The sequence below is a fragment of the Salvelinus alpinus genome, chromosome 17 (assembly GCF_045679555.1).
Source record: "Salvelinus alpinus chromosome 17, SLU_Salpinus.1, whole genome shotgun sequence".
Classification (NCBI taxonomy): Eukaryota; Metazoa; Chordata; class Actinopteri; order Salmoniformes; family Salmonidae; genus Salvelinus; species Salvelinus alpinus.
The window spans coordinates 12,748,195-12,774,717 of record NC_092102.1 but is presented as its reverse complement, the minus strand read 5'-3'; the positions used below and the strand labels follow the sequence as shown (position 1 = coordinate 12,774,717).

Below are 26,523 nucleotides of genomic sequence, written 5' to 3'. Positions count from 1 at the left end.
TGTCCCCCTGTCTAAATGTTCCAATGCTGCCACTTTGACCGTGTCCGAATACCCGTACTTGCGCTCTCAATAGTAGGCTGATTGGGTGTAAGAAAATTGAATGTTTTAAAGTATGTGACATTTTGAAAATGTTGTATGGTTTAAATGCCAGGATGTCATACTAATTTCGCCTTTTATCTAGTAGAATTCGCGGCAACACTATTGAGGAAGAAAAGCGCCTTTTCAGACCCACGTGTGTTTGACAACAGCTGATAATCAGATAAGAGGACGCGCTCTACCAAAATGAAGGAATGGCGGGAAACAACGCAAATGTGCATTAGATGACGCCTTCTCAGTATGGGTGAGCCTAGTATGTTGATATTTGTTGCTTACTGCATACATTTATTCTAAACAGTACGTTCTAAATAGTATGTAGTATGATTAGTGCACAGTATGCTGTTTTATTAAGTAGTAGGCAAGAAAGATTTCGGACACAGCCTTTTTTCTACTTTCCAAGCATTATCCTGTCCCTAACCCCATCAATACTCAGAACTCCACACTATCTGATAGTAATCCATTTTCTATTTGACCCTGAAATATCACCTTCAAGTCCTGTAACAAATCCTGTAGCATTTGAGGAGAACATAGAGGGAAGAGTAGTCTGGTTACTGTAGGAGAACACTAGGAGAACACAGGGGCAACACTATTCGGATTGCGGTCGTTCCAGTCGTCATGCATTGAGCATGCACCAAGTCAAAGAGTAGGAGAGGATAGGATAGACATCATAGCCACTAGTTTGGTTGTTATCATGCTGGCTAATTCAGAAACATTGTACAAGACCTGGTAGAAGAGCAGGTCAAACTACCATGCTGCTTGCTAGCAAGAGAGAAAGATTGGTTTGGTTTTTTCGTTTTCTTTGTTTTGGTTTGCTCACTGTTGATTGTTTGAAAAGGAAGGAAATATTTCCTCTATTTTGAAGAGGGTTTTTACTTACAATGACTGTTATATGTGGTTGTTTATACCTATCTTAGTGTGAATGCACTGACTGTACGTCGCTCTAAGATAAGACAGTTTGCTAAATGACTCAAATGTTAAAGGGATAGTTAAAGATTTTGGCAATTAAGCCCTTTTTTTCTACTTACACAGAGTCAGATGAACTCATGGATACCATTATGTCTCTGTGTGCAGTTTGAAGGAAGTTGAAGGTAGTTTCTGGAGCCATTACTAACTAGCATGAGTGCAATGACTGGAAGTCTACAGGAGCAAGGGCCTTGTTGCCAAAATCTCAAACTATCCCTTTAATGTCAATGTAATGTAACACCGTTTGGAGTGAGAAAATGAAAAGGTTGAGATATAAAACAACAGTATGCTGGAAGTCACTGAAAACCCCAGTTATAAAGTAACAATAAGAACATGTTTTTCTAATAAAGTAAACTAAAGTTTCTCTATTTTGCTTCTTTGGGTTGGGGGGCAGCATATCATACACGAGACACTAGGAGCAGTGGAGGAGGGCGAGCGCAGATAGCGCAGACATACGGACTTGCAAAGAAAAAAGTTGAGAAGAGAGACAGAGAGAATAAGAAAGTGAGGGAAGAGAGAAAGTTGAGAAAGAGGGGGCCATGCCTAGACGAGACGGGTCTGAGTTACTCATTGACTTCCTTACACTGTCGTCAGCAGATGCCTTATCTATTTTCACCTCAGGCAGAAGGCGTCCGCCGGTCCCCGGACTGATCAGCGACACCACGCCGTTGCAGTCCACCGTTGAGTTCCTCTTCCCGCCGCCGTGGTGGTAGCCCGTGTAGCTGCTCCGCCGGTACGGGCTGAACAGGGAGTCCCGCCTCTCCTCGCACTCCTCCACAGTGCTATGCTCGTCATCGGCGAACTCGTTCTCCGAGCCCACGTCCTTGCCGCGGCCCTTGAAGCTGAAGATGCTGCTCTTGCTGTTGTGCCTCGACAGGAACGGCGAGCCTGGGATACTGAGGAGGGACTGCAAGGGACAAGAAGACAATGAGATGAGGAGAGGAGAGGAAACGAGAGGAGAGGAGAGAGATTGATGTAGCTGTGTAAAACTCCTGACACAAAGCATACAAAAGAGCACTGAAGATCATGGGTTGAATCCCCACAACCACCTTTCCAACTATCTGTCCTCCTGTCTTTATCTGTTTTAGTACTGTCTACATCAGGGATCTCTGTCCCATAGATTCTCTCTCCAACCCTAATCCAGTGCACCTGATTGTAATAATTAGCTGGTTGACAAGTTGAATCAGGTTAGTTACAACTCGTGTTGGAGTGAAAACCTACAGGAAGGTAGTTGTCCAGGAACAGGGTTGGAGAGCCCTGGTCTAAATGTAGCTTCAAAAATATGAAAGGAAGGTGGAATTCCTATTGAATTACATATGGAATTATAGGATCCCTATGAGAAGTCCAATCTCCTTGAGAGAAGAAAAGAGATGAGGGGGTTGTTTTGAGTCGTTGATTGTGCCATTACTTGGGACAATCCTGGTTGTCATCAATTCTGGGGTCAAAATGAAAGGCAACGTGTGTGTGTGTGTGTGTGTGTGTGTGTGTGTGTGTGTGTGTGTGTGTGTGTGTGTGTGTGTGTGTGTGTGTGTGTGTGTGTGTGTGTGTGTGTGTGTGTGTGTGTGTGTGTGTGTGTGTGTGTCACTTAGGGAAATGCTGATGGAGAGTGATCAAGTGACCTAGTAAACACAGGGAAATGCATCATAATAATAATAATATTTTGGACTTCTATTTTCAATGATCCAATGCTGCTTTAAAATTGTCGAAAATAAACAAAAAACAGAGATCCAAACAAGACAGCGGCAGACTAACAACAGGAAGAAACAGAACATGTAACAAAGAGAAGGGGGAGGGGCTTAAAGAAGGGAAAAGATTGTGATGTGTTGCACTTGGGAACGGCAAGGTGGCCTGCTGTGGTGGAACGGAGTGAGCGAGTAGGGTGCTAGGGGAGAAGAAGGTCAGAGAGGTAGGGAGGGGGTCAAGGTGACGAAGGGCTTTGTAGGTCAGAAGAAGGATATTGTAGTTCATGCGTCGGGAGACAGGAAGCCAGTGGAGTTCACAGAGGATGGGGGTGATGTGCTGCCAGGAGTTGGGCTGCAGAGTTCTGAACCATTTGGAGCTGATGGCGGGAGCTTGAGTTGATGCTGGAGAGTAGTGAGTTGATGCTGGAGAGTAGTGAGTTGATGCTGGAGAGTAGTGAGTTGATGCTGGAGAGTAGTGAGTTGATGCTGGAGAGTAGTGCGTTGATGCTGGAGAGTAGTGAGTTGCAGTAGTTGAGACAGGAGCTGATGAATGTGTGAATGAGGGTTTCAGCTGCAGGACGGAAGGTTTGAAGAATGAGGATTTGACAGTTTGTTGGATGTTGTGGTCGAAGGAGAGGGTGGAGTCCAGGAGTACGCCAAGGTTGCGTGCAGGGGGAGGGGGGAGAACCAATGGTGTCATCAATGGGGAGAGTGAGGTCGCCAACTTTGCAGAGTGTGGTTTTGGTGCCTATGAGGAGGAGTTTGGTTTTGTCGCTGTTTAGCTTGAGGACGTTGTGTTGCATCCAGGTTTTTAATGTGGCAGGATTCAACGTGGGTCAGAGGTGCGTTGAGGAGGGATTTGGTGCTCAGGTAGATCTGGGTGTCGTCGGCATAGGAGTGGAAGTCGAGATTGAAGTGGCGGAGGATCTGACCAGAGTAGGGAACCCAGCACAGAGCCCTGGGGAACACCCTGTGTGTCAGCAGCGGAGTCAGAGGTATGGCCATTGAGGGAGATGTAGTGGGTCCGGTTGGTAAGGTATGATTGTAGTCAGTAAAGCGCTGTGCCCTCATACCCAGACCCTCAAGTCTGGTGAGCAGGATTTGATGGTTCACCGTGTCGTATAATCAAATAATTAGGCGACTGACATCCTACCCCAGCAAGGTCAAACACAGGACAGTCAGACAGGAGAAACACACAGCTGAGCCCAACGCTGCATGGGAAAATATTCACTTCCTGCTTCTACTTTGTGTTTTTCTTCTATGGGTACACTCAATATTGCTGCCAGTCTACGCATTGTCGGAACATTGATTTGAATGGGATTCTCCATTGTAGTTATTCTATGGAAATATGAGCTGTTTGCATACGACTGTTCTCACTGTGAACCTGTACTGTATCTGTATCCTCTGTATCTGTATCCTCTGTACTGTATCCTCTTACTAATGTTGCATATAGAATCCTCTTTCTTACTACTGTTATATACATGTTCGCTCTGCTGATTTGACATGTTTATGGTCACAAGCCTGCTTGAGTACTCATCTGGTTAGCGGGCCTATTCTCTAATACTGATGATGACAATGACCAAGATCTCAGACAAAACCTAGTTCTAACACCAATAGAATTCACATGAACGCATGAACGAATACTGCCCTGTGTTGCTGAACAGATACACTAACAGTACCCTATGAAAGATGCCAGAGCAATACAACACTGTGCGACTGCTCTTCTCTCACTGAAACATTCATGTACTCACTGTTAATAATTCAAGCCTTGGATGCATGCTACTGTATCTTTAGCTACAACAAATATACGCACAGTACTGTATATGTTATGATGCTATAAACTGGTTATAACCTTTAGCTACACCCAATATACTTCACACACTGTAGTAGGAGCCTTAAACAGATACATTACAAAGCTCTAAATAGTGTTTATCTGAGTTTATCGCTCAAGGCTAAATTATCTATGGCTCAGAATACATTACACCGTGACCTTCAACCTTCGTCATCTCACCTGGTTCATGATGGAAGACTTTCGACCCAACCGGTTGTCAGGGAAACGGAAGCGGCTCCTCTTGCTGCCGTCGTCTGACTCGGATTTGACGAACTTCTCGCAGTCCCCCTTCTCCTCCCTCTGTGACTGCTCTTTCTGGCGCCACTTCTTCTTGCGGTTGCGCCGCTCCTTGGCGCTCTTGGAACTGAGCTTGGACATCTCTGACGAGCTACAGGACAGGTTCCCCCCACCGTCGTCCTCCGCTACGTCCTCCGACACCGTGCCTGCCGACGTCGCCATGGCGTTGGCCTATCGCAGACCGCCACACCAGGACAGAGAGTGAAAAAAACACCTGTCTGTGTCCAGCCCTCCTGAAGCCTAATTTATACCCTGTGCAAATACGCAACACACTTAGCTAGCTACTCAAAATGACGATCCTGCATAGTTTCATCAAGATACAAATTGCGGGGCTGCAGCTGAACTTGACTTACTTCACTTACTTGGGGCTGTGGAAGTATGCATCTTTTTGCTAAGCAAGTACGCAGAACGGCCATTTTGCGTAGCTAGGCTTCAGAGACATGGCTGTACAGCTTATATCAGGCTAAACAGATTTAAACTAAGCATATGTGACAGACAGGGTTCGAACCCCGGTTTGCTGTGAGCCAGAAGAGTGCATTAGCCCGCTAAGCCAAAACCTAGGCATTGGCTCAGGAAGCCCATGCAGATCTTCAGGTCTCAGGCAAGGTTACTCACCTCCGTCACAAACACAGTGAGGTATAGGAGCACGGTAACGAACACGGCTCCACTGCTTATATTAGGCACAACAGATTTAAACCAAAGAGACAGTCAAGGATAGGAGTGAAGTATAGTAAGCAGAGACAGTGGCAATAGAAAGACAAGCACATACAGTGTACACAGAAAGCTGCTGAGAGACAGACAGACAGTCAGACAGAACTGACAGACAGAACAGAACAGACAGACAGACACTGACCTGTGTGGCCTCCTGCAGAGCCAGTGACAACAGAGACAGAGAAACAAACACAAATGACCAAACACATATGCACTATATTCAGAGAAGGGTGCCATTTCGCAACCTCATAGACATGCTGAGACACAAAGACACTGGGATACTGACCTGTGCAGCCTCTTGCTGGTTCTTGATCTGCTCCAGCATGGCTTTGAACTCAGCCTCTTTTTGCTCGGCCTCCTCCATGGTGGCCTGGTTCTGCTCCTCATAGGCCATGGCCACCACAGCCAGGATCAGATTGACCAGGTAGAAGGACCCCACGAAGATCACCAGCACAAAGAAGATCATGTAGGTCTTCCCTGCTGCCCGCAGGGTCTGGGAGGGGAGAGAGAAGACAACAGAGGGTCAGATACACTGATATTTGACCTATAACCACTGACCTCTAAACCAAACAACATCGCTTCCCTGCCATCCTCAGGGTCTGGAAGAGAACAGAGAGTACAGCAGAGCATCAGACACTTGTCACTCATCCAGTCCAGAAGAGGCCGTCACTTTGTTCCCCCTCTTGTACTCAAATCTGGTTCATTCCACTGCTAACTGGCTCATATGACAGGGCTGTGAGGTTCATATTGAGGTAGAGTTAGAGGGCAAAGGTCAGAGGTTATGTATCAGTTACTGAGTAGTCGTGAAGATATCCAGGCTGTGATGAAATTTAGAATCTACTGTAACACTTCCTCACTTCAAACACAATAAATTATATTTAGATTCCCTTCTGCTTACTAGAGCGTGATGCTGATTCGAATGCACTGTCATGTACATTATGTACGCTGATAATCAATGATTTATAACTGATTTGAAACTAGGAAGTAGGAATTATTCTTGGGTGTGCCAGCACCAGAAGCACTTCCATGCACTGACTGCATTTCGCTAGGTTCCCAGTGTGTGTGTGTATTAGTTTCCCAGCATGGGCACAACTCCCCAATATCTGCATTTTGACCTAGTTTTCCAAGCAGTGCAGTGGAAGCACACCCCACCAGCGAGCTAGCGAACTAGCTAACACAAGCCCAATGATTTCAGTGAATTGGGATGCTATCCCCAGTGGAGAGAGGATTAAGAGGCTCAAGCAGAAGCACAGAGCAGCAGACAAAGAAGACCCCAACATACCTTTAAAAACAGCCTTTAAAAATAGCCCGTCTCTTAAATGTTTCATAATACTATTCAGAATTACATGTATGTATTACATGATCATGGCATGTACTAGTTTTCTATTGTATAATTGCAGTGGCAATATTTCAGTATACTAAAAAAAAGTAGTCCACTTAGGGAATAGGTTGCCATTTTGGATGCAGCTTTAGTTCCCCCTTCAAAAGAGGGAGTAAAGTATGGTCTGCACTAGGGCCCTTCAAAAGAGGGAGTAAAGTATGGTCTGCACTAGGGCCCTTCAAAAGAGGGAGTAAAGTATGGTCTGCACTAGGGCCCTTCAAAAGAGGGAGTAAAGTATGGTCTGCACTAGGGCCCTTCAAAAGAGGGAGTAAAGTATGGTCTGCACTAGGGCCCTTCAAAAGAGGGAGTAAAGTATGGTCTGCACTAGGGCCCTTTAAAAGAGGAAGTAAAGTATGGTCTGCACTAGGGCCCTTCAAAAGAGGAAGTCAAGTATGGTCTGCACTAGGGCCCTTCAAAAGAGGGAGTAAAGCATGGTCTGCACTAGGGCCTTTCAAAAGAGGGAGTAAAGTATGGTCTGCACTAGGGCCTTTCAAAAGAGGGAGTAAAGTATGGTCTGCACTAGGGCCCTTCAAAAGAGGGTGTATGGTCTGCACTAGGGCCCTTCAAAAGAGGGTGTATGGTCTGCACTAGGGCCCTTCAAAAGAGGGTGTATGGTCTGCACTAGGGCCCTTCAAAAGAGGGTGTATGGTCTGCACTAGAGCCCTTCAAAAGAGGGTGTATGGTCTGCACTAGGGCCCTTCAAAAGAGGGTGTATGGTCTGCACTAGGGCCCTTCAAAAGAGGGAGTAAAGTATGGTCTGCACTAGGGCCCTTCAAAAGAGGGAGTATGGTCTGCACTAGGGCCCTTCAAAAGAGGGTGTATGGTCTGCACTAGGGCCCTTCAAAAGAGGGAGTAAAGTATGGTCTGCACTAGGGCCCTTCAAAAGAGGGTGTATGGTCTGCACTAGGGCCCTTCAAAAGAGGGAGTAAAGTATGGTCTGCACTAGCGCCCTTCAAAAGAGGGTGTATGGTCTGCACTAGGGCCCTTCAAAAGAGGGAGTAAAGTATGGTCTGCACTAGGGCCCTTCAAAAGAGGGTGTATGGTCTGCACTAGGGCCCTTCAAAAGAGGGTGTATGGTCTGCACTAGGGCCCTTCAAAAGAGTGTGTATGGTCTGTAGGGAGCAGAGTTGAGGCAGAGAGAGAGGACTTCCTGGGTTCTGGCAGAAGCAATTCCCTACCCCATCAATTATGGATGCGGTTTACATGTAGTGCTGGTAAGAATATTCAACACAACACACTGCGACACTCCCCAGCAAGACAGGGTAGGAGCACAAACTGACAAAAGGACAGAAACTCTACTGTTCTCCTGTTTCACACATAGACTTCCCCCCGACATTAGGACAGCAGAGTCCATAAAATAACTAGCTTACCAAGACCGTGACATGCGGTTGTCTCTCAAAGCTACCTTTTTTACATTTCAAAAATATTTTTAAATGTTTTACCTTGCTCTGGATAAGCGCGTCTGCTAAATGACCACATTGTAAATGTACTGCAGACCAAATATTCTACACACGCACACACACACCTGAGCCTACTCTGGACACAGTGCATATGATTGGCTGCAATCTTAAAACCTGGTAATGTTTGAGCGGGTAGTTTATGCATGCAAAATCTAAATCCTAGGTTGAACCATAATGGTCTGACAATCTGATACAATACAATGGGAAATCATTTGAGATCATTTCAGATTTTCCTCCTTAGAAAACAAGCACATATTGTACTGTAGTATCTTGATTTAAAACAGGACAGCACAAATATCCTTCTGGAATACAGATGAATGCAAACGGTGACTTGAGTCTCCATATTACAAAGCTCAGATGAGCGAACACTGGCACATGCACAACAGTAGATTTGGAGATCTGACAAAAAAAACGTGTCTGTTCTGAGCTAAGAGAGAAGAAGCCATGTAACCTGCATCCCAAATGGCACCCAATTCCCTATATAGTGCACTACTTTAACCATAGCCCTATGGGCCCTGGTCAAAAGTGGCTCGCTATATAGGGAATGAGGTGCCATTTGGGATGCAGACGTAGTCTCCTTGATTGCCCATACTGTTCTCTTCCTTTCCTTCTCCTCCCTCTGACCACTCCTGCCCTCTCTGCTCTGTATGACAAAGCCTACGCGTCTCTTTCCACCATTCCAGAGAGCCTGTATGGCTGAGGAGCTGCATCTCATATGGCACCCTAAATATGCAGTGCACTATGGAATAAGGAGCCACAGTGTGGAAATTAGGCTGTAAAACAGGCAGCATGAGTTGAGCCAGGGGCCACAGTATGGAGATTAGGCTGTAAAAGGCAGTATGAGTTGAGCCAGGAGCCACAGTGTGGAGACTAGGCTGTAAAACAGGCAGCATGAGTCGAGCCAGGAGCCACAGTGTGGAGATTAGGCTGTAAAACAGACAGCATGAGTCGAGCCAGGAGCCACAGTGTGGAGATTATGCTGTAAAACAGGCAGCATGAGTCGAGCCAGGAGCCACAGTGTGGAGATTAGGCTGTAAAACAGGCAGCCTGAGTCGAGCCAGAAGCCACAGTGTGGAGATTAGGCTGTAAAACAGGCAGCCTGAGTTGAGCCAGGAGCCACAGTGTGGAGATTAGGCTGTAAAACAGGCAGCCTGAGTCGAGCCAGGAGCCACAGTATAGAGATTATGCTGGAAAACAGGCAGCATGAGTTGAGCCAGGAGCCATAGTATGGAGATTAGGCTGTAAAACATGCAGCAGAAGTTGAGCCAGGAGCCACAGTGTGGAGATTAAATTGCTGAGCTGTAAAACAGGACAAATTGAGCTAAGAGCCATAGTATGAATATGAGAACGCTGAGCTGCAAGACAGCATGAGTCGATCCAAGAGCCACAATATGGAAATGAAGCAGCTAGGCTGCAAGACAGTGCGAGTTGAGCCAGGAGAACACAGTATTTATATTAGACTGGAGGATGGGGAGTCTTTCTGTCATACAGTAGCAGGTGGAAGGTGGGAGGGATATCTTTCTCTTGACAGGAATCCAGTGTTCTCTACTAGCGGATGTCATTGCATGTGTCTGAAATGGCATCCAATACCTATATGTAGTGCACTACTATTGGCCAGTGCCAATGAGGCTCTGGGCAAAAGTAAAGTGCACCAAAAACAAAAATATTGGTGGGTGATTATATATGTTCTATTGTAAATGTTTTTTTGTTGCATATTCCACTCTCCTTGAGACACCAGGTGCTTCTACACCTGCATTGCTTGCTGTTTGGGGTTTTAGGCTGGGTTTCTGTACAGCACTTTGAGATATCAGCTGATGTAAGAAGGGCTATATAAATACTTTGCTTTCGTCAAAGATTCCTCCATTTGCAGCAATTACAGTCTTGCAGACCTTTGGCATTCTAGTTGTCAATTTGTTGAGGTAATCTGAAGAGATTTCACCTCATGCTTCCTGAAGCACCTCCCACAAGTTGGATTGGCTTGATGGGCACTTCTTACGTGCCATACGGTCAAGCTACTCCCACAACAGCTCAATAGGGTTGAGATCCAGTGACTATGCTGGCCACTCCATTATAGACAGAATACCAGCTGAGTGCTTCATCCCTAAATAGTTCTTGCATAGTTTGGAGCTGTGCTTTGGGTCATTGTCCTGTTGTAGGAGGAAATTGGCTCCAATTAAGCGCCGTCCACAGGGTATGGAATGGCGTTGCAAAATAGAGTAATAGCCTGCCTTCTTCAAGATCCCTTTTACCCTGTACAAATCTCCCACTTCACCACCACCAAAGCACCCCCAGACCATCATATTGCCTCCACCATGCTTGACAGGTGGCGTCAAGCACTCCTCCAGCATATTTAAATTTTTTCTGCATCTCACGAATATTCTTCTTTGTGATGCAAATACCTCAAACTTAGATTTGTCTGTCCATAACACTTTTTTCCCAATCTTCCTCTGTCCAGTGTCTGTGTTCTTTTGCCAATTTTAATCTTTTATTGGCCAGTCTGAGATATGTCTTTTTCTTTGCAACTCTGCCTAGAAGAGCATCCCGGAGTCGCCTCTTCACTGTTGATGTTGAGATGTTGGTGTTTTGCGGGTACTATTTAATGAAGCTGCCAGTTGAGGACTTCTGAGGTGTCTGTTTCTCAAACTAGAAACTCGAATGTACTTGTCCTCTTGCTCAGTTGTACACTGCGGCCTCCCACTCCTCTTCTATTCTTTTTTTTTTTTTAAATTTTATCCCCTTTTCTCCCCAATTTTTTCGTGGTATCCAATCGCTAGTAATTACTATCTTGTCTCATCGCTACAACTCCCGTACGGGCTCGGGAGAGACGAAGGTCGAAAGTCATGCGTCCTCCGAAGCACAACCCAACCAAGCCGCACTGCTTCTTAACACAGCGCGCCTCCAACCCGGAAGCCAGCCGCACCAATGTGTCGGAGGAAACACCGTGCACCCGCCCCCCTCAGTTAGCGCGCACTGCGCCCGGCCCGCCACAGGAGTCGCTGGAGCGCGATGAGACAAGGATATCCCTACCGGCCAAACCCTCCCTAACCCGGACGACGCTAAGCCAATTGTGCGTCACCCCACGGACCTCCCGGTCGCGGCCGGCTGCGACAGAGCCTGGGCGCGAACCCAGACTCTGGTGGCGCAGCATAGCACTGCGATGCAGTGCTCTAGACCACTGCGCCACCCGGGAGGCCCTCACTCCTCTTCTATTCTGGTTAGATCCAGTTTGCGCTGTTCTGTGAAGGGAGTAGTTCACAGCGTTGTACGAGATCTTCCGTTTCTTGGCAATTTCTCGCATGGAATAGCCTTCATTTCTCAGAACAATAATAGACTGACGAGCTTCAGAAGAAAAATCTTTGTTTCTGGACATTTTGAGCCTGTAATCGAACCCACAAATGCTGATGCACCAGATACTCAACTAGTCTAAAGAAGGCCGTTTTATTTCTTCTGTAATCAGAACAACAGTTTTCAGCTGTGCTAGCATAACTGCAAAAGGGTTCCTAATGATCAATTAGCCTTTTAAAATGATCAACTTGGATTAGCTAACACAACGTGCCATTGGAACACAGGAGTGATGGTTGCTGATAATGGGACTCTGTACGCCTATGTAGATATTCCATTAAAAATCAGCCGTTTCCAGCAACAATAGTCATTTACAACATTAACAATGTCTACACTGTATTTCTGATCAATTTGATGTTATTTTAATGGGCAACAAAATTCCTTTTCTTTCAAAAACAAGGACATTTCTAAGTGACCCCAAACTTTTGAACGGTAGTGTATACTGTATATCATACTGCATAATGTATTTAATACTGTATATAATACCGTATACCATACTGTATATCATAATTTATACTGTATATCATACTCACCAGCATGTAGAGGTTCTCCCAGAAGTCCTGTGTCATGAGTCTGAAGAGAGCCAGGAAAGCCCATCCAAAGCTATCGAAGCTGGTGTAACCGTAGTTTGGATTCCTCCCAGCTTTCATGCATGTGTAGCCCTCGGGGCAGCGGCTGGGGGGAGAGGAGAGACACAGCCATTCAGTGACTCAGCATTATACTGTATACAGTGCATTCGGGAAGTAATCAGACCCCTTCAATTTTTCCACATTTTGTTACGTTCCAGCCTTATTTTAAAATTGATTCAATCGTTTTTCCCCCCTCATCAATCTCCACACAATACCCCATAATTAAAAATCTAAAAATGTTTTTTTGAAAAAAAAATCTTGAGTCTTCTTGAGTATTACACTACAAGCTTGGCACACCTGGATTTGGAGAGTTTCTCCCATTCTTCCCTGCAGATCCTCTCAAGCTCTGTCAGGTTGGACGGGGAGCATCGCTGTACAGCTATTTTCAGAACTCTCCAGAGATGTTCGATCGGGTTCAAGTCCGGACTCTAGCTGGGCCACTCAAGGACATTCAGAGACTTGTCCCAAAGCCACTCCTGTGTTGTCTTGGCTGTGTGCTTCGGGTTGTTGTCCTGTTGGAAGGTGAACCTTCGCCCCAGTCTGAGGTCCTGAGCACTCTGAAGCAGGTTTTCATCAAAGATCTCTCTGTACCTTGCGCCGTTCATCTTTGCCTCGATCCTGACTAGTCTCCCAGTCCCTGCCGTTGAAAATATCCTCACAGCATGATGCTGCCACCACCATGCTTCACCGTTGGAATGGTGCCAGGTTTCCTCTAAACGTGACGCTTAGCATTTAGGCCAAAGAGTTTAATCTTGGTTAAATCAGACCAGATAATCTTGTTCATCAAGTCTTTCGTGGGCCAAGTGGGCTGTCAAGTGCCTTTTACTGAGGAGTGGCTGTAACGCTCGTCTTCTTCCTCTTCTGATAAGGAGTAGTATGAAGGATTGGAGGACCAAAATGCAGCGTGATGATTATCCATTTTAATAGAATACTTTAACAACGAACAAAAAACAATAAACAGACAAAATGAACGAAGACGAAACAGTCCCGTAACGTGAACACAGTAACAGGAACAGGAACAATCACCCACAACCCACAATGACAAAACAGGCTACCTAAATATGGCTCCCAATCAGAGACAACGAAAAACACCTGCCTCTGATTGAGAACCATATTAGGCCAAACACATAGAAACAGACAAACTAGACATACAACATACAATGCCCACTCCTATCACATAGAAACATAGAAACATACAACGCAAACTATGGTCAGGGCGTGACAGTGGCTTCCGTCTGGTCACTCTACCATAAAGGCCTGATTTGTGGAGTGCTGCAGAGATGGTTGTCCTTCTGCAAGGTTCTCCCATCTCCACAGAGGAACTCTGGAGCTCTGTCAAAGTGACCAAAGTGACCTTGGTCATCTCCCGGACCAATGCCCTTCTCCCCCGTATGCTCAGTTTGGCTGGGCCGCCAGCTCTAGGAAGAGTCTTGGTGGTTCTAAACTGCTTCCATTTAAGAATAATGGAGGCCACTGTGTTCTTGGGGATCTTCAATGCTGCAGACATTTTTTGGTACCCTTCCCCAGATCTGTGCCTCGACACAAACCTGTCTCGGAGCTCTACGGACAATTCCTTTGACCTCATAGCTTGGTTTTTGCTCTGACATGCACTGTCAACTCTAGGACCCAAGCAACTGCCCAAGCAACTGAATTTACCACAGGTGGACTCCAATCAAGTTGCAGAAACATCTCAAGGATGATCAATGGAAACGGAATGCACCTGAGCTCAATTTTAAGTCTCATAGCAAAGGGTCTGAATACTTATGTAAATAAGGAAATTCTGTTTTTTATTTGTAATAAATTTGCAAAAAAATACCGTTTTCGCTTATGGGGTATTGTGTGTAGATTGATCAGGATTTTTTATTTATTTAATCCATTTTAGAATGAGGCAGTAACGTAACAAAACGTGGAAAATGTGAAGGGGTCTGAATACTTTCAAAATGCACTGTACATACAAAAACATCATGGCTGCCGTATCGTACAGTTGTCTGGTTTAATAAAAGGATAAGAGAAGAGTGGGTCTGAAGAGGAGAAGGACAGAAAGACAGACAAGGAGACAGACAGACAGAGTAGGTACTCACCCAGAATCTGAGCTGTTGCCACATAAAAGGGCATCCAATTGTCCAGGCAGGAAGTAGAAATTGGCTGGTGAAAGAAACAAACACACACACACACACACACACACAGAACAGCATCAGAATAACATCTCTCTCTAGCTATGTAGAGGGATATAGGACAAAGGTTCCCAGAGAATTGAAACCTTTTGCTATGGTGTGCCACTGTGCCCAAAAGAACACAACCCTGGTGTGTTTGACTGTGACTAGGCTACTTACTGTCGTTATTGATGTATTCATTCCAGTCGAAGCCTTTGCTGCCGTTGGCCAAGTAGTTCTCGGTGGAGTTGATTGGCCAAATCACGCATTTTTGCCGTAGGTTGCCCATGAAGAGCTGTAGTCCAATCAGAGCGAAGACACTGAGACAGAAGACCGTGAGGATCATAACGTCTGACAATTTCTTCACAGATTGGATTAGAGCACCGACAATGGTCTTCAGGCCTGGAGAGGGAGAAACACACACACGCACGGACGAACGAACAGACAAACGTACGCACACACGCACAAACCAAAGAGGTGATGCGGAAGGTGTGTATACTTGAAGTGTCTTGAAGTTCCCAAACAAGGTGACTGCGTTTTTTTTTAAGATGCTATAGCTACAGTACTATACTGTACTATCCTGTATGTTTTACAGCCATTCCTTCATCAGACAGCATTCAACTTACAGTATATTGTTTGAAGGGAATGGATTGTTATGAGCAGCCATTATAATACGCATATTAAAACCTAATGCCTGAGCTGGGTATTTAATCACATACAATACGAATGTAAATGTTATCAGTATAATACACAGTTTGTATTTAAGCATTAAGACCTGGGGGGGTGTGGTATATGGCCAATATACCATGGCTAAGGGCTGTTCTTAAGCACGATGCAACGCAGAGTGCCTGGACACAGCCCTTAGCCGTGGTACATTGGCCATATATCATAAACCCCCGAGGTGCCTTATTACTATTATAAATGGGTTACCAATGTAGTTAGAGCAGTACAAATGTTTTGTCATACCCCTGGTATACAGTCTGATTTACCACGGCTGTCTGCCAATCAGCATTCAGGGCTCAAACCACCCAGTTTAAAATATGTTATATGTTATGTACAGAACATTCGGAAAGTGTTCAGACCCCTTCCCTTTTTCCACATTTTGTTACGTTACAGCCTTATTCTAAAATGGATTAAATAAAAACATCTACACACAATAGTGAAAAAGGGTTTTTAGGAAGTTTTGCAAATGTATTAAAAATAAAAAACAGAAATATCTTATTTACATAAGTATTCAGACCCTTTGCTATGAGACTCGAAATTGAGCTCAGGTACATCCTGTTTCCATTGATCATCCTTGAGATGTTTCTACAACTTGATTGGAGTCCCCCTGTGGTAAATTCAGTTGATTGGACATGATTTGGAAAGGCACACACCTGTCTATATAAGGTCCCACAGTTGACAGTGCATGTCAGAGCAAAAACCAAGCCATGAGGTCGAAGGAATTGTCCGTAGAGCTCCGAGAAAGGATTGTGTCGAGGCACAGATCTGGGGAAGGGTACCAAAAAATGTCTGCAGCATTGAAGGTCCCCAAGAACACAGTGGCCTCACTCCATTCTTAAATGGAAGAAGTTTGGAACCGCCAATACTCGTACTATAGCTGGCTGCCCGGCCAAACTGAGCAATCAGGGGGAGAAGGGCATTGGTCAGGGAGGTGACCAAGAAACCGATGATCTGACAGAGCTCCAGAGTTTCTCTGTGGAGATGGGAGAACCTTCCAGAAGGATATCCATCTCTGCAGCACTCCACCAATCAGGCCTTTATGGTAGAGTGACCAGACAGAAGCCACTCCTCAGTTAAAGTCTCGACACCCCGCTTGGAAAAAGGCACCTAAAGGACTTTCAGACCATGAGAAACAAGATTCTCTGGTCTGATGAAACCAAGATTTAACTATTTGGCCTGAATGCCAAGTGTCACGTCTGGAGGAAACCTGGCACCATCCCTACGGTGAAGCATGGTGGTGGCAGCATCATGCTGTGAGGATGTTTTTCAGCTGCACGGACTGGGAGACTAGTCAGGATCGAGGGAAAGATGAACGGAGCAAAGTACAGAGAGATCCTTGATGAAAACCTGCTCCAGATCGCTCAGAACCTCAGACTGGGGCGAAGGTTCACTTTCCAACAGGACAACGACCCTAAGCACATAGCCAAGACAACGCAGGAGTGGCTTCGGGACAAGTCTCTGAATGTCCTTGAGTGGCCCAGCCAGAGCCTGGACCTGAACCCGATCGAACATCTCTGGAGAGACCTGAAAATAATTATGAAGCGACATTCCCCATCCAACCTGACAGAGCTTGAGAGGATTTGCAGAGAAGACTGGGAGAAACTCCCCAAATACAGCTGTGCCACACCTGTAGCGTCATACCCAAGAAGACTCGAGGCTGTAATTGCTGCCAAAGGTGCTTCAACATATTAGTGAGTAAAGGAGCAGAATACTTATGCAAATGTGCACTCAGTTTTTAATTTTACATTTGCAAAAATGTCTAAAAAACATTTTTTTGCTTTGTAATTATGGGGTATTGTTTGTAGATTGATGAGGGTAAAAAACAATTTAATCAATTTTAGAATAAGGCTGTAAAGTAAAATGTGGAAAAAGTCAAGGGGTCTGAATACTTTCCCGAATGCACTTCGTAAACTGATTATACAAAACATTAAGAACACCTGTTCTTTCCATGTCATAGACTGACCAGGTGAATCCAGGTGAAAGCTATGATCCCTTATTGATGTCACTTGTTAAATCCACTTCAATCAGTGTAGATGAAGGGGAGGTTAAATAATTATGTTTAAGCCCTGAGACAACTGACACATGCATTGTGTATGTGTGCCATTCAGAGGGTGGATGGGCAAGACAAAAAATATAAGTGCCTTTCAACGGGGTATGGTAGTAGGTGCCAGGCACACAGGTTTGTGTCAAGAATTGCAACGCTGCTGGGTTTTTCACGCTCAGGTTTCCCCTATGTATCAAGAATGCTCCAACATTCAGCCAACTTGACACAACTGTAGGAAGCATTGGAGACAACATGGGCCAATATCCTTGTGGAATGCTTTTGACACTTTGTAGAGTCCATACCCCCATCAAATTTAGACTGTTCTGAGGGCAAAAGGTTTTGTGGGGGGGGGGGGGGGGGTCAACTCAATATTAGGAAGGTGTTCCTAATATTTGTTATACTCAGTGTATATCAAAAAGGTAAAATTGTCTTTAAGAAGGTGGACTGAAAAACGGACATTTGATTAAGTCTTGGCAAATAGAATACTGAAAGTAGTTTCATTACAATAATCACAGAAATCCCACTTAAATTTACATTTCATTGGTTAAAGACAGTCAAACTTTAGACAAATTTTAACAACTGAACACATACAACACATTTTAAAATACAAAACGAACAAGTAATACTAAAGAGCCATCCCCCTCTGTTCTGAGCTTCAGTATTGAGACACTCAATGGCTTTATACAGTTAGTCAGAGAAAAATATGACAGAGATAATATATCACTATTGAATCAGGAAGAGATATCACTATTGAACCAGGAAGAGACCTATAGTATCTTGCCTTTCAAAAGATTTGCACTTCTAGCCAGCAGGGCCAATGGTGGATTACACCTGAACTAGAGGGGGAGGACGAAACAGAACAGTGAAAATCCATAAGAAAGAAAGGAAAAGAAAGAAAGAAAGGAAGCACAGCAGCACAACAAGGGGGCCATGATAAGAGGACAGAGGCACAAGCAGGCAGGAAGTCGAAACCAACCACATGCAGGTAATTTAAACTCCAAGGCTGAACAGAAACAATTCAATGCCATTGCCACTCTGGGGCCTTTCCTTTCTTCTTTTCTTGTATTTTAGTGTCGTTAGGTCGAAGCACAGACTCTTACCCCTTCTTAGCCCAACCCTACTACAGACTCTTTCTCCAAACCTACAGCGCTTTACTGAAGACAGAATCATATTATTTTACCTTCAGGACAGGCATCATCCTCAGGCAGAACTCACAGTGGCTGAAGCAATGAGTCCATAAAGTGCAGGAGGATTCCAAAAATTTCCGGAACCGGAATGTCTCTTACTCTTGAAACCGGAAAGTCCCCTCAAACATGGAACTGAAACGCCTGAGGGGCTTCTGTTGACTCTTTACATTAGGGGTTCTTAAACCTTTTCAACTCGAGACGCAAATGTGAAATTGAACATCGGTGACCCAAATTGTCATCCAACAACCCAAATTAAGAACAAAATAGGGTGTGATTATAGATGTATTCTCATAACTCGCGACTCACCTCTCACATACCCAGGGCCCATTTTTGGTTTAGGCCAAGCCTGCACTAGTGGTACAACAGGCTTGGCCTCTCATTCTATAATATGCTCCCATCTTATGGTGTGTTCAAGACAGCTCGGAACTCAGAACTCGGAACAAGGAAATCTCAGAACTCTGACGTCAGTGCATTCAATAGAACTGGGAACTCTGGGAAAAAAAGAGCTCAGACTGTGAAAAAAGTTTTTAACTGTCATCCAACTTGGAATTACAAATCGGAAACTCTGGCATCTTCCTAGAGTCACGACTTCTCCGACATGAAGAGATCACTGACGACACCATTTTTCATAGTCTGAGATTTTTTCCAGAGTCCCCAGTTGTCTTGAACGCACCAAAAATCTAAACCACTACGATGCAGACTAGTGGCAAAAAATGGACCACTAACAAGGCGTCATGCACCTAATGAATATATCGTTGACATAATAAGAAACAATTTCTTCTATATTTTCAGTGACGCTCCTGAGTGAATTTAATTCATACATAATAAAATATATTTATTCTTAATGGCCTTGCCCGAATACCCATACTTGCGGTCTAAATAGTAAGCATTTTGGGTATGCGAAAATAATGTTTTTTAGTATATAAAGTTTAAAAGAAAATGGTATGCTTTAAATGCCAGGAGGTCATAATCTTTCGGCTTTTCATGTTATTGAGGAAGAGAATTGTCTTTTCATACCCACGTGTATTTGACAGCAGCTGATAATCATCTGATAATCAGATAAGAGGACGCGCTATACCAAAATTAAGGAATGGTGGGAAACAACATTAGATGATGCATTCTAAGGAGGAACGTGGGCTACCTAACCCCCTTCCTATAATTCTCACAGAAACCACTTTATGTCACCAATTTTATTTGGAACACTTTCCCTGGCTGCCAAACCTCTTGCTCAACTAATAATCTAATATTTTTCCTCAAAACAAAAACTAAAAGTCATTCCAGCAAAACGATTTTGAGGTAAATGTATCTAATATTTCATAATTTAAGAAAAAGTTATATATAATCTAATTAAGTTATACATACCATTAGGGGAGCCTAAACATTTATAATTTCCTTGTTTAATAAAGCAGTACAATTTAAGGTGAGTATGATTGGAGCAATCCAATGCAAGTCTATTGTACATAAATTAAAAATAAAATTGGGACATGATTTGGTGCAGAAATGAAAGGAGGCACCTTACACCCAAAACCTCATCGTAGTGAGGATATATACTGTGCCTTCGGAGTGTTCAGACCCATTGACTTTTTCCACATTTTGATACGTTACAGCCTTATTCTAAAATGGATTAAATTTAAAAAAAGATCCTCAGCAATCTACACACGATACCTCATAACAGTTTTTTTGATTTTGATTTTATTTACATACCTTATTTACATAAGCATTCAGATCCTTTGCTATGAGACTCGAAATTGAGCTCAGGTGCATCCTGTTTCCATTGAGCATCCTTGAGATGTTTCTACAGTTGACATTGCATGTCAGAGCAAAAACCAAGCCATGAGGTAAAAGGAATTGTCCGTAGAGCTCCGAGACAGGATTGTGTCGAGACACAGATCTGGGGAAGGGTACCAAAAAATGTCTGCAGCATTGAAGATCCCTAAGAACACAGTGGCCTCCATCATTCTTAAATGGAAGCAGTTTGGAACCACCAAGACTCTTCCTATAACTGGCCGCCCAGCCAAACTGAGCATACGGGGGAGAAGGACATTGGTCCGGGAGGTGACCAAGAACTTGATGGTCACTCTGACAGAGCTCCAGAGTTGTAGAGATGGGAGAACCTTCCAGAAGGACAACCATCTCTGCAGCACTCCATCAATCAGGCCTTTATGGTAGAGTGACCAGACGAAAGCCACTCCTCAGCAAAAGGCACATGGCAGCCTGCTTGGAGTTTGCCAAAAGGCACCTAAAGACTCTCAGACAATGAGAAACAAGATTCTCTGGTCTGATGAAACTAAGATTGAACTATTTGGCCTGAATGCCAAGCGTCACATCTGGAGGAAATCTGGCACCATCTCTACGGTGAAGCATGGTGGTGGCAGCATCATGCTGTGGGGATGTTTTTCAGCGGCAGGGACTGGGAGACTAGTCAGGATCGAGGCAAAGTTGAACGGAGGTAAGTACAGAGAGATCCTTGATGAATACCTGCTCCAGAGTGCTCAGGACCTCAGACTGGGGCGAAGGTTCACTTCCAACAGGACAACAACCCTAAGCACACAGCCAAGACCACGCAGGAGTGGCTTCAGGACAAGTCTCTGAATGTCCTTGAGTGGCCCAGCCAGAACCAAGACTTGAACCCGATCTCTGGAGAGACCTGAAAATAGCTGTGCAGCAACGCTCCCCATCCAAGAAGACAGAGCTTGAAATGATCTGCAAATAATGGGAGAAACTCCCCAAATACAGGTGTGCCAAGCTTATAGCGTCATACCCAAGAAGACTTGAGGCTGTAGTCACTGCCAAAGGTGCTTCAACAAAGTAATGAGTAAAGGGACTGAACACTTATGTAAATGTCATATTTTTTATAAATTCGCAAACATTTCTAAAAAACTGTTTTTGCTTTGTCATTATGGGGTATTGTGTGTAGATTGATGAGGGGGGGAAATTATTTAATACATTTTAGAATAAGGCAGTAGCCTAACAAAATGTGGAAAAAAGTCAAGAGGTCTGAATACTTTCCTAAAGGCACTGTATAGTAACGTGTGATGCCATTTTGTTTCAATATTTGATAAAAATAAAATACCTACACTGTACAGGGGTTACCATGAATTTGGCAGTAAAATGTGGTATTTCATATTACATGGTATCAAAGCAAGTCATGTGTAATGACAGTATTTTACTGTAATTACAAGGGATTGGTGCAAGCAGGTTGGCTGCTAAGTCAAGTGTTTACACACATTACAGCATATTAATGAATATTTGGTGTTTTATATCAATTGCACTTCTAGAGGCCTTAACAAAGGCTTCCAAACTTGCAGCGACTACAGGGAAAACAAACCAAAAGGACATGGCAAAATGCTCAACCATTTAAGGTTTAAGACGCTGCCACTCCAATCTGTCCCCTGTAAATGTTTAATTGATGGGGCACTGTAACCACATACGAATGAAATTGGTACAGCCTTCTCACTTAAGGGTGCAACAAATATAGCCTCTTACAAGGCACGCCTCAAAATATGTTAATGCATCAGTAACAACAATACCATGCACTCACTAGCGGTCAAAAGGTTTTTGGCACTGCAAAAATAAGGTATGGTACTGTATTCTGTGGGGTGAAATTACAGAACAATTCGAAATACAGCAATTATTTCCCAGGCCACAACATTTTCCCACAATGCACCATAATTTACAGTATGCTGCAATAAAACGTATTTTACTGTTGATAATACAAAACATTACTGTATAATTTACAGTTTTCCGTTAGGGTGTAGACTTTAGTTTTTAAGAGTTAACTACAAAAAAAAAAATATTTAAATATATTTCAATACATTAATTTTAACTCGACAGAGGGTGAAAACGCTGCTTTTCTAAAAATATATATTTTATTAAACAACAAAAAATGTGTTAACAGTAGCCACTGATTTCCCTTCACATACTTATTACCAAACTTTACTTTTTTGAGCAAGCAATTAGACATTGTTCTTAAGGGGGGCAAGTTACCACAAGCTATGGATGAGTCTAGTATGTTAATATTTGTTGCTTACTGCATACATTTTTACTACACAGTTCTTTCTAAAAAATATGTAGTATGATTAGCACACATTAAGTAGTTTTAGTAAGTGGTAGGCGAGACTTCGGACACGGCCATTGACTATTATCCAGACAGCGTTTACTTTAAATTAATCTGAGATAAATATTTGTTTATTTTTGGCACTTCACTGCTTTGACATCAACTGAGTTGTCAATACAACAGATTCCCCCAAAAATGTTCCATCAAAATAAGAGAAAACCGCAGTTACTCTTTTCTGTGAGAAGAACAATAACCCGGTGAGTAAACAGGTTAAAATGACATCATTACAACCAGAAACAGGTCATCATGATGTCATTTCATCATGAAGTTATCATTAGGTAATTTCAACCAGTTTTGCCCAGCTTTGCCTGCTGAGGATAAAGAACCACATTTGACCATCCTTCATATATCATATCATATACAGTACCAGTCAAAAGTTCGGACACACCTACTCATTCAAGGGTTTTTCTTTATTTTTACTATTTCCTACATTGTCGAATAATAGTGAAGACATCAAAACTATGAAATAACACATTTGGAGTCATGTAGTAACCAAAAAAGTGTTAAACAAATCCAAATAGATTTTAGATTCTTCAAAGTAGCCACCCTTTGCTTTGATGACAGCTTTGCACACTCTTGGCATTCTCTCAACCAGCTTCACCTGGAATGCTTTTCCAACAACCTTGAAGGAGTTCCCACATATGCTGAGCACTTGTTGGCTGCTTTTCCTTCACTCTGCGGTCCAACTCATCCCAAACCATCTCAATTGGGTTGAGGTCGGGTGATTGTGGAGGCCAGGTCATCTGATGCAGCACTCCATCACCCGCCTTCTTGGTCAAATAGCCCTTACACAGCCTGGAGGTGTGTTGGGTCATTGTCCTGTTGAAAAACAAATGATAGTACCACTAAGCGCAAACCAGATGTGATGCCGTATCGGTGCAGAACGCTGTGCTAGCCATGCTGGTTAAGTGTGCCTAGAATTCTAAATAAATCACTGACAGTGTCACCAGCAAAGCACCCCCAATCCATCACACCTCCTTCTCCATGCTTCACTGTGGGAACCACACATGCAGAGATCATCCTTTCACCTACTCTGCATCTCACAAAAACACGGCAGTTGGAACCAAAAAATCTCATATTTGGACTCCAGACCAAAGGACAGATTTCCACCGGTCTAATGTCCATTGCTCGTGTTTCTTGGCCCAAGCAAGTCTCTTGTTATTATTGGTGTCCTTTAGTAGTGGTTTCTTTGCAGCAATTCGACCATGAAGGCCTGATTCACGCAGTCTCCCCTAAACAGTTGATGTTGAGATGTGTCTGTTACTTGAACTCCGTGAATAATTTATTTGGGCTGCAATCTGAGGTGCAGTTAACTCTAATGAACTTATCCTCTGCAGCAGAGGTAACTATGTGTCTTCCTTTCCTATGTCGGTCCTCATGAGAGGCAGATTCATCATAGCGCTTGATGGTTTTTGCAACTGCACTTGAACAAACTTTCAAAGTTCTTGACATTTTCAAGATTGACTGACCATGTCTTAAAGTAATGATGGAATGTCGTTTATCTTTGCTTATTTGAGCTGTTCTTGCCATAATATGGACTTGGTCTTTTAGCAAATAGGGCTATCTTCTGTATACCTCCCCTACCTTGTCACAACACAACTGTTCCTTAAGAAGGAAAGAAATTCCACAAATGAACTTTTAACAAGGCACAACTGTTAATTTAAATGCATTCCAGGTGACTACCTCATGAAGCTGGTTGAGAGAATGCCAAGAGCTGTCATCAAGGCAAAGGGTGGCTACTTTGAAGAACCTCAAATCTAAAATATATTTGGATTTGTTTAACACTTTTTTGGTTACTACATGATTCCATTTGTGCTATTTCATAGTTTTGATGTTTTCACTATTATTCCACAAACTGGAAAATAGTAAAAATAAAGAAAAACCCTTGAATGAGTGGGTGTGTCCAAACTTTTGACGGGTACTGTTTGTACTATAGGTACAGTATGAGTTGACTCAATTAAAGGTTAGTGGGTCATTCAGTCCCACCATCAGCATTCTACAACGCTTTAGAATATCAGCAGAAAATATGCTCTGTTCTACTTTCTTGTCAAGTATTATTTCTAAAAATGTATCATCAAAATAAACAAAACAACAATTTCAATGCCATTTTGATATCAGCCAAGCTTCTTGGTAGGCTAATACTGTAAAGCAAGTGACTAAAAAGCATCATGCAGCATAAAATATGTCCACAAACTAGGCTTGGCAGTCTTCATCAATAATAGATATATTCACAGCCATATATATAGAGAGTTCACAGCCATACGTTCCGAGACACCAGTTTTTCCTCCATAGCGATTATTAAGTGATTATTAATGCTTCCGTTTGTGCTGTTTATTTATTTAATTTATCTTGTTTAAAAAATATATATATATATCCCCAATTTCGTGATATCCAATTGCGATCTTATCTTGCAACTCCCCAACGGGCTGGGGAGAGGCAAAGGTCGAGTCATGCGTGCTCCGAAACATGACCTGCCAAACCGCGCTTCTTAACACCCGCCCAACACGGAAGTCAGCCGCACCAATATGTCGGAGGAAACACCGTTCAACTGACAATCGAAGTCAGCCTGCAGGCACCCTGCCCGTCACAAGGAGTCGCTAGACCGCGATGAGCCAAATAAAGCCCTCCCCTAACAACGCTGGGCCAATTGTGCGCTGCCCTACCGGACTCCCGGTCACAGCTGGTTGTGACACAGCCCGGAATCGAACCTGGGTCTGTAGTGACGCCTCAGACCACTGCGCCACTTAGGAGGCTGTTTATTTCTGATAGTTTTCAAAACCTATTAAGACGTCCAGTGAAAGCAGATATGCAATTTGTTGAAGCTACAACACGTTATCCAGAATGCTAATCACTAAAAAAGTCTGTTCAATTCGCTGCTCTGTTTTGCTTGTTTACAGTGGGTCATAAAAGTTCTATAATGGAGGCTAAAATGGCAGCCGTTCTAAAACCTGGTCTAACTCTCTATATATATGTTTCTGGATATATTCTGTGGGCTGTCGCTAAGAGCTATGTCAGCTCTCAACTTGACGTCAACATACTCTAACTTTCTTCTTTAAGTCAGATACATAGAGTAAAATTCGGAAATGTCCATCCTTTGATATAAATAATGTAAATGGGTTTGGTTAATTGAATCTTTTCTTCCAAGCCAATTATCAAGTTATTTTTGTATTATATGAATAATTATCTTCATCTTCCGAAAAACCTGGAGGCTTTTTCCAATGGTGAAAGTACTATGGGTGAGCTTTACTGTAGCTGATGAGCTCAACTGTCTTCGACAAAGTGTATAGTACAGTGAATTAGGAAAGGTTAGTTAACTATAAGCTATTCCTTATGTTAAGCTAAAGAAAAATGTATCCCATATATAATCAACATATATATTTGACTTTGTCTCTGGTTGTATTCTAGTGATATGCTATCGGACTGGTACTGTCAGTGTCCTTTTCTTTATAATAGCCATTTGCAGTGGCTTACAGCTATTTCTGAGGGGGACCACAGCTGCCTTGGAAACTAGAGCCTTATTTAGGATGAGAGTTTTAGTAGAAGAGAGTGCAGACACGTTGGAGGGCCCTGGAGTAGACTGCAAAGCCTATCAAAAATGTATTAGTACCATTTTTGATAATTTTGGAAAAATAAAAATAAAAATGATTATTATTTCCAAATCTTTTTTTTGTTGCTTAAAAATTATAATAATAGTGAGTATAAGAAAAGTAAAAGGGTGAGATATAAGTATCAGCCTTAGTGTTTAAACTGAATCTCACCTGGTATGACAGAGATAGTTTTCAATGCTCGGAGAACTCTGAATGTTCTCAGCGCAGAGACATTGCCCAGGTCCACAAACTCTGTTATATATCTGTAAACAGGGGAAGGATCACACACAAACAAACACCAATGACAAAACCACACGCAA

General features: G+C 43.4%; 1 protein-coding gene across 5 annotated transcripts in view; it reads right to left on the bottom strand.

The window, feature by feature from the left end:
- The window catches only part of scn8aa (sodium channel, voltage gated, type VIII, alpha subunit a), a 96,237-nt gene that overhangs the window by 32,319 nt on the left and 37,395 nt on the right, over positions 1-26,523 (bottom strand). For 2 of the 5 annotated variants that reach the window (XM_071347256.1, XM_071347257.1), the window contains exons 6-13: positions 26,375-26,466; positions 14,726-14,947; positions 14,474-14,537; positions 12,297-12,438; positions 5,867-6,073; positions 4,753-5,040; positions 1,643-1,966; positions 583-603 (exon numbers count right to left, since the gene is read on the bottom strand). In XM_071347256.1, coding sequence (XP_071203357.1) covers positions 583-603; positions 1,643-1,966; positions 4,753-5,040; positions 5,867-6,073; positions 12,297-12,438; positions 14,474-14,537; positions 14,726-14,947; positions 26,375-26,466 — 1,360 coding nt within the window. The remainder of the gene's footprint in view (positions 1-582; positions 604-1,642; positions 1,967-4,752; positions 5,041-5,866; positions 6,074-12,296; positions 12,439-14,473; positions 14,538-14,725; positions 14,948-26,374; positions 26,467-26,523) is intronic. The other 3 variants (XM_071347258.1, XM_071347259.1, XM_071347260.1) reach the window with 3 other exon arrangements.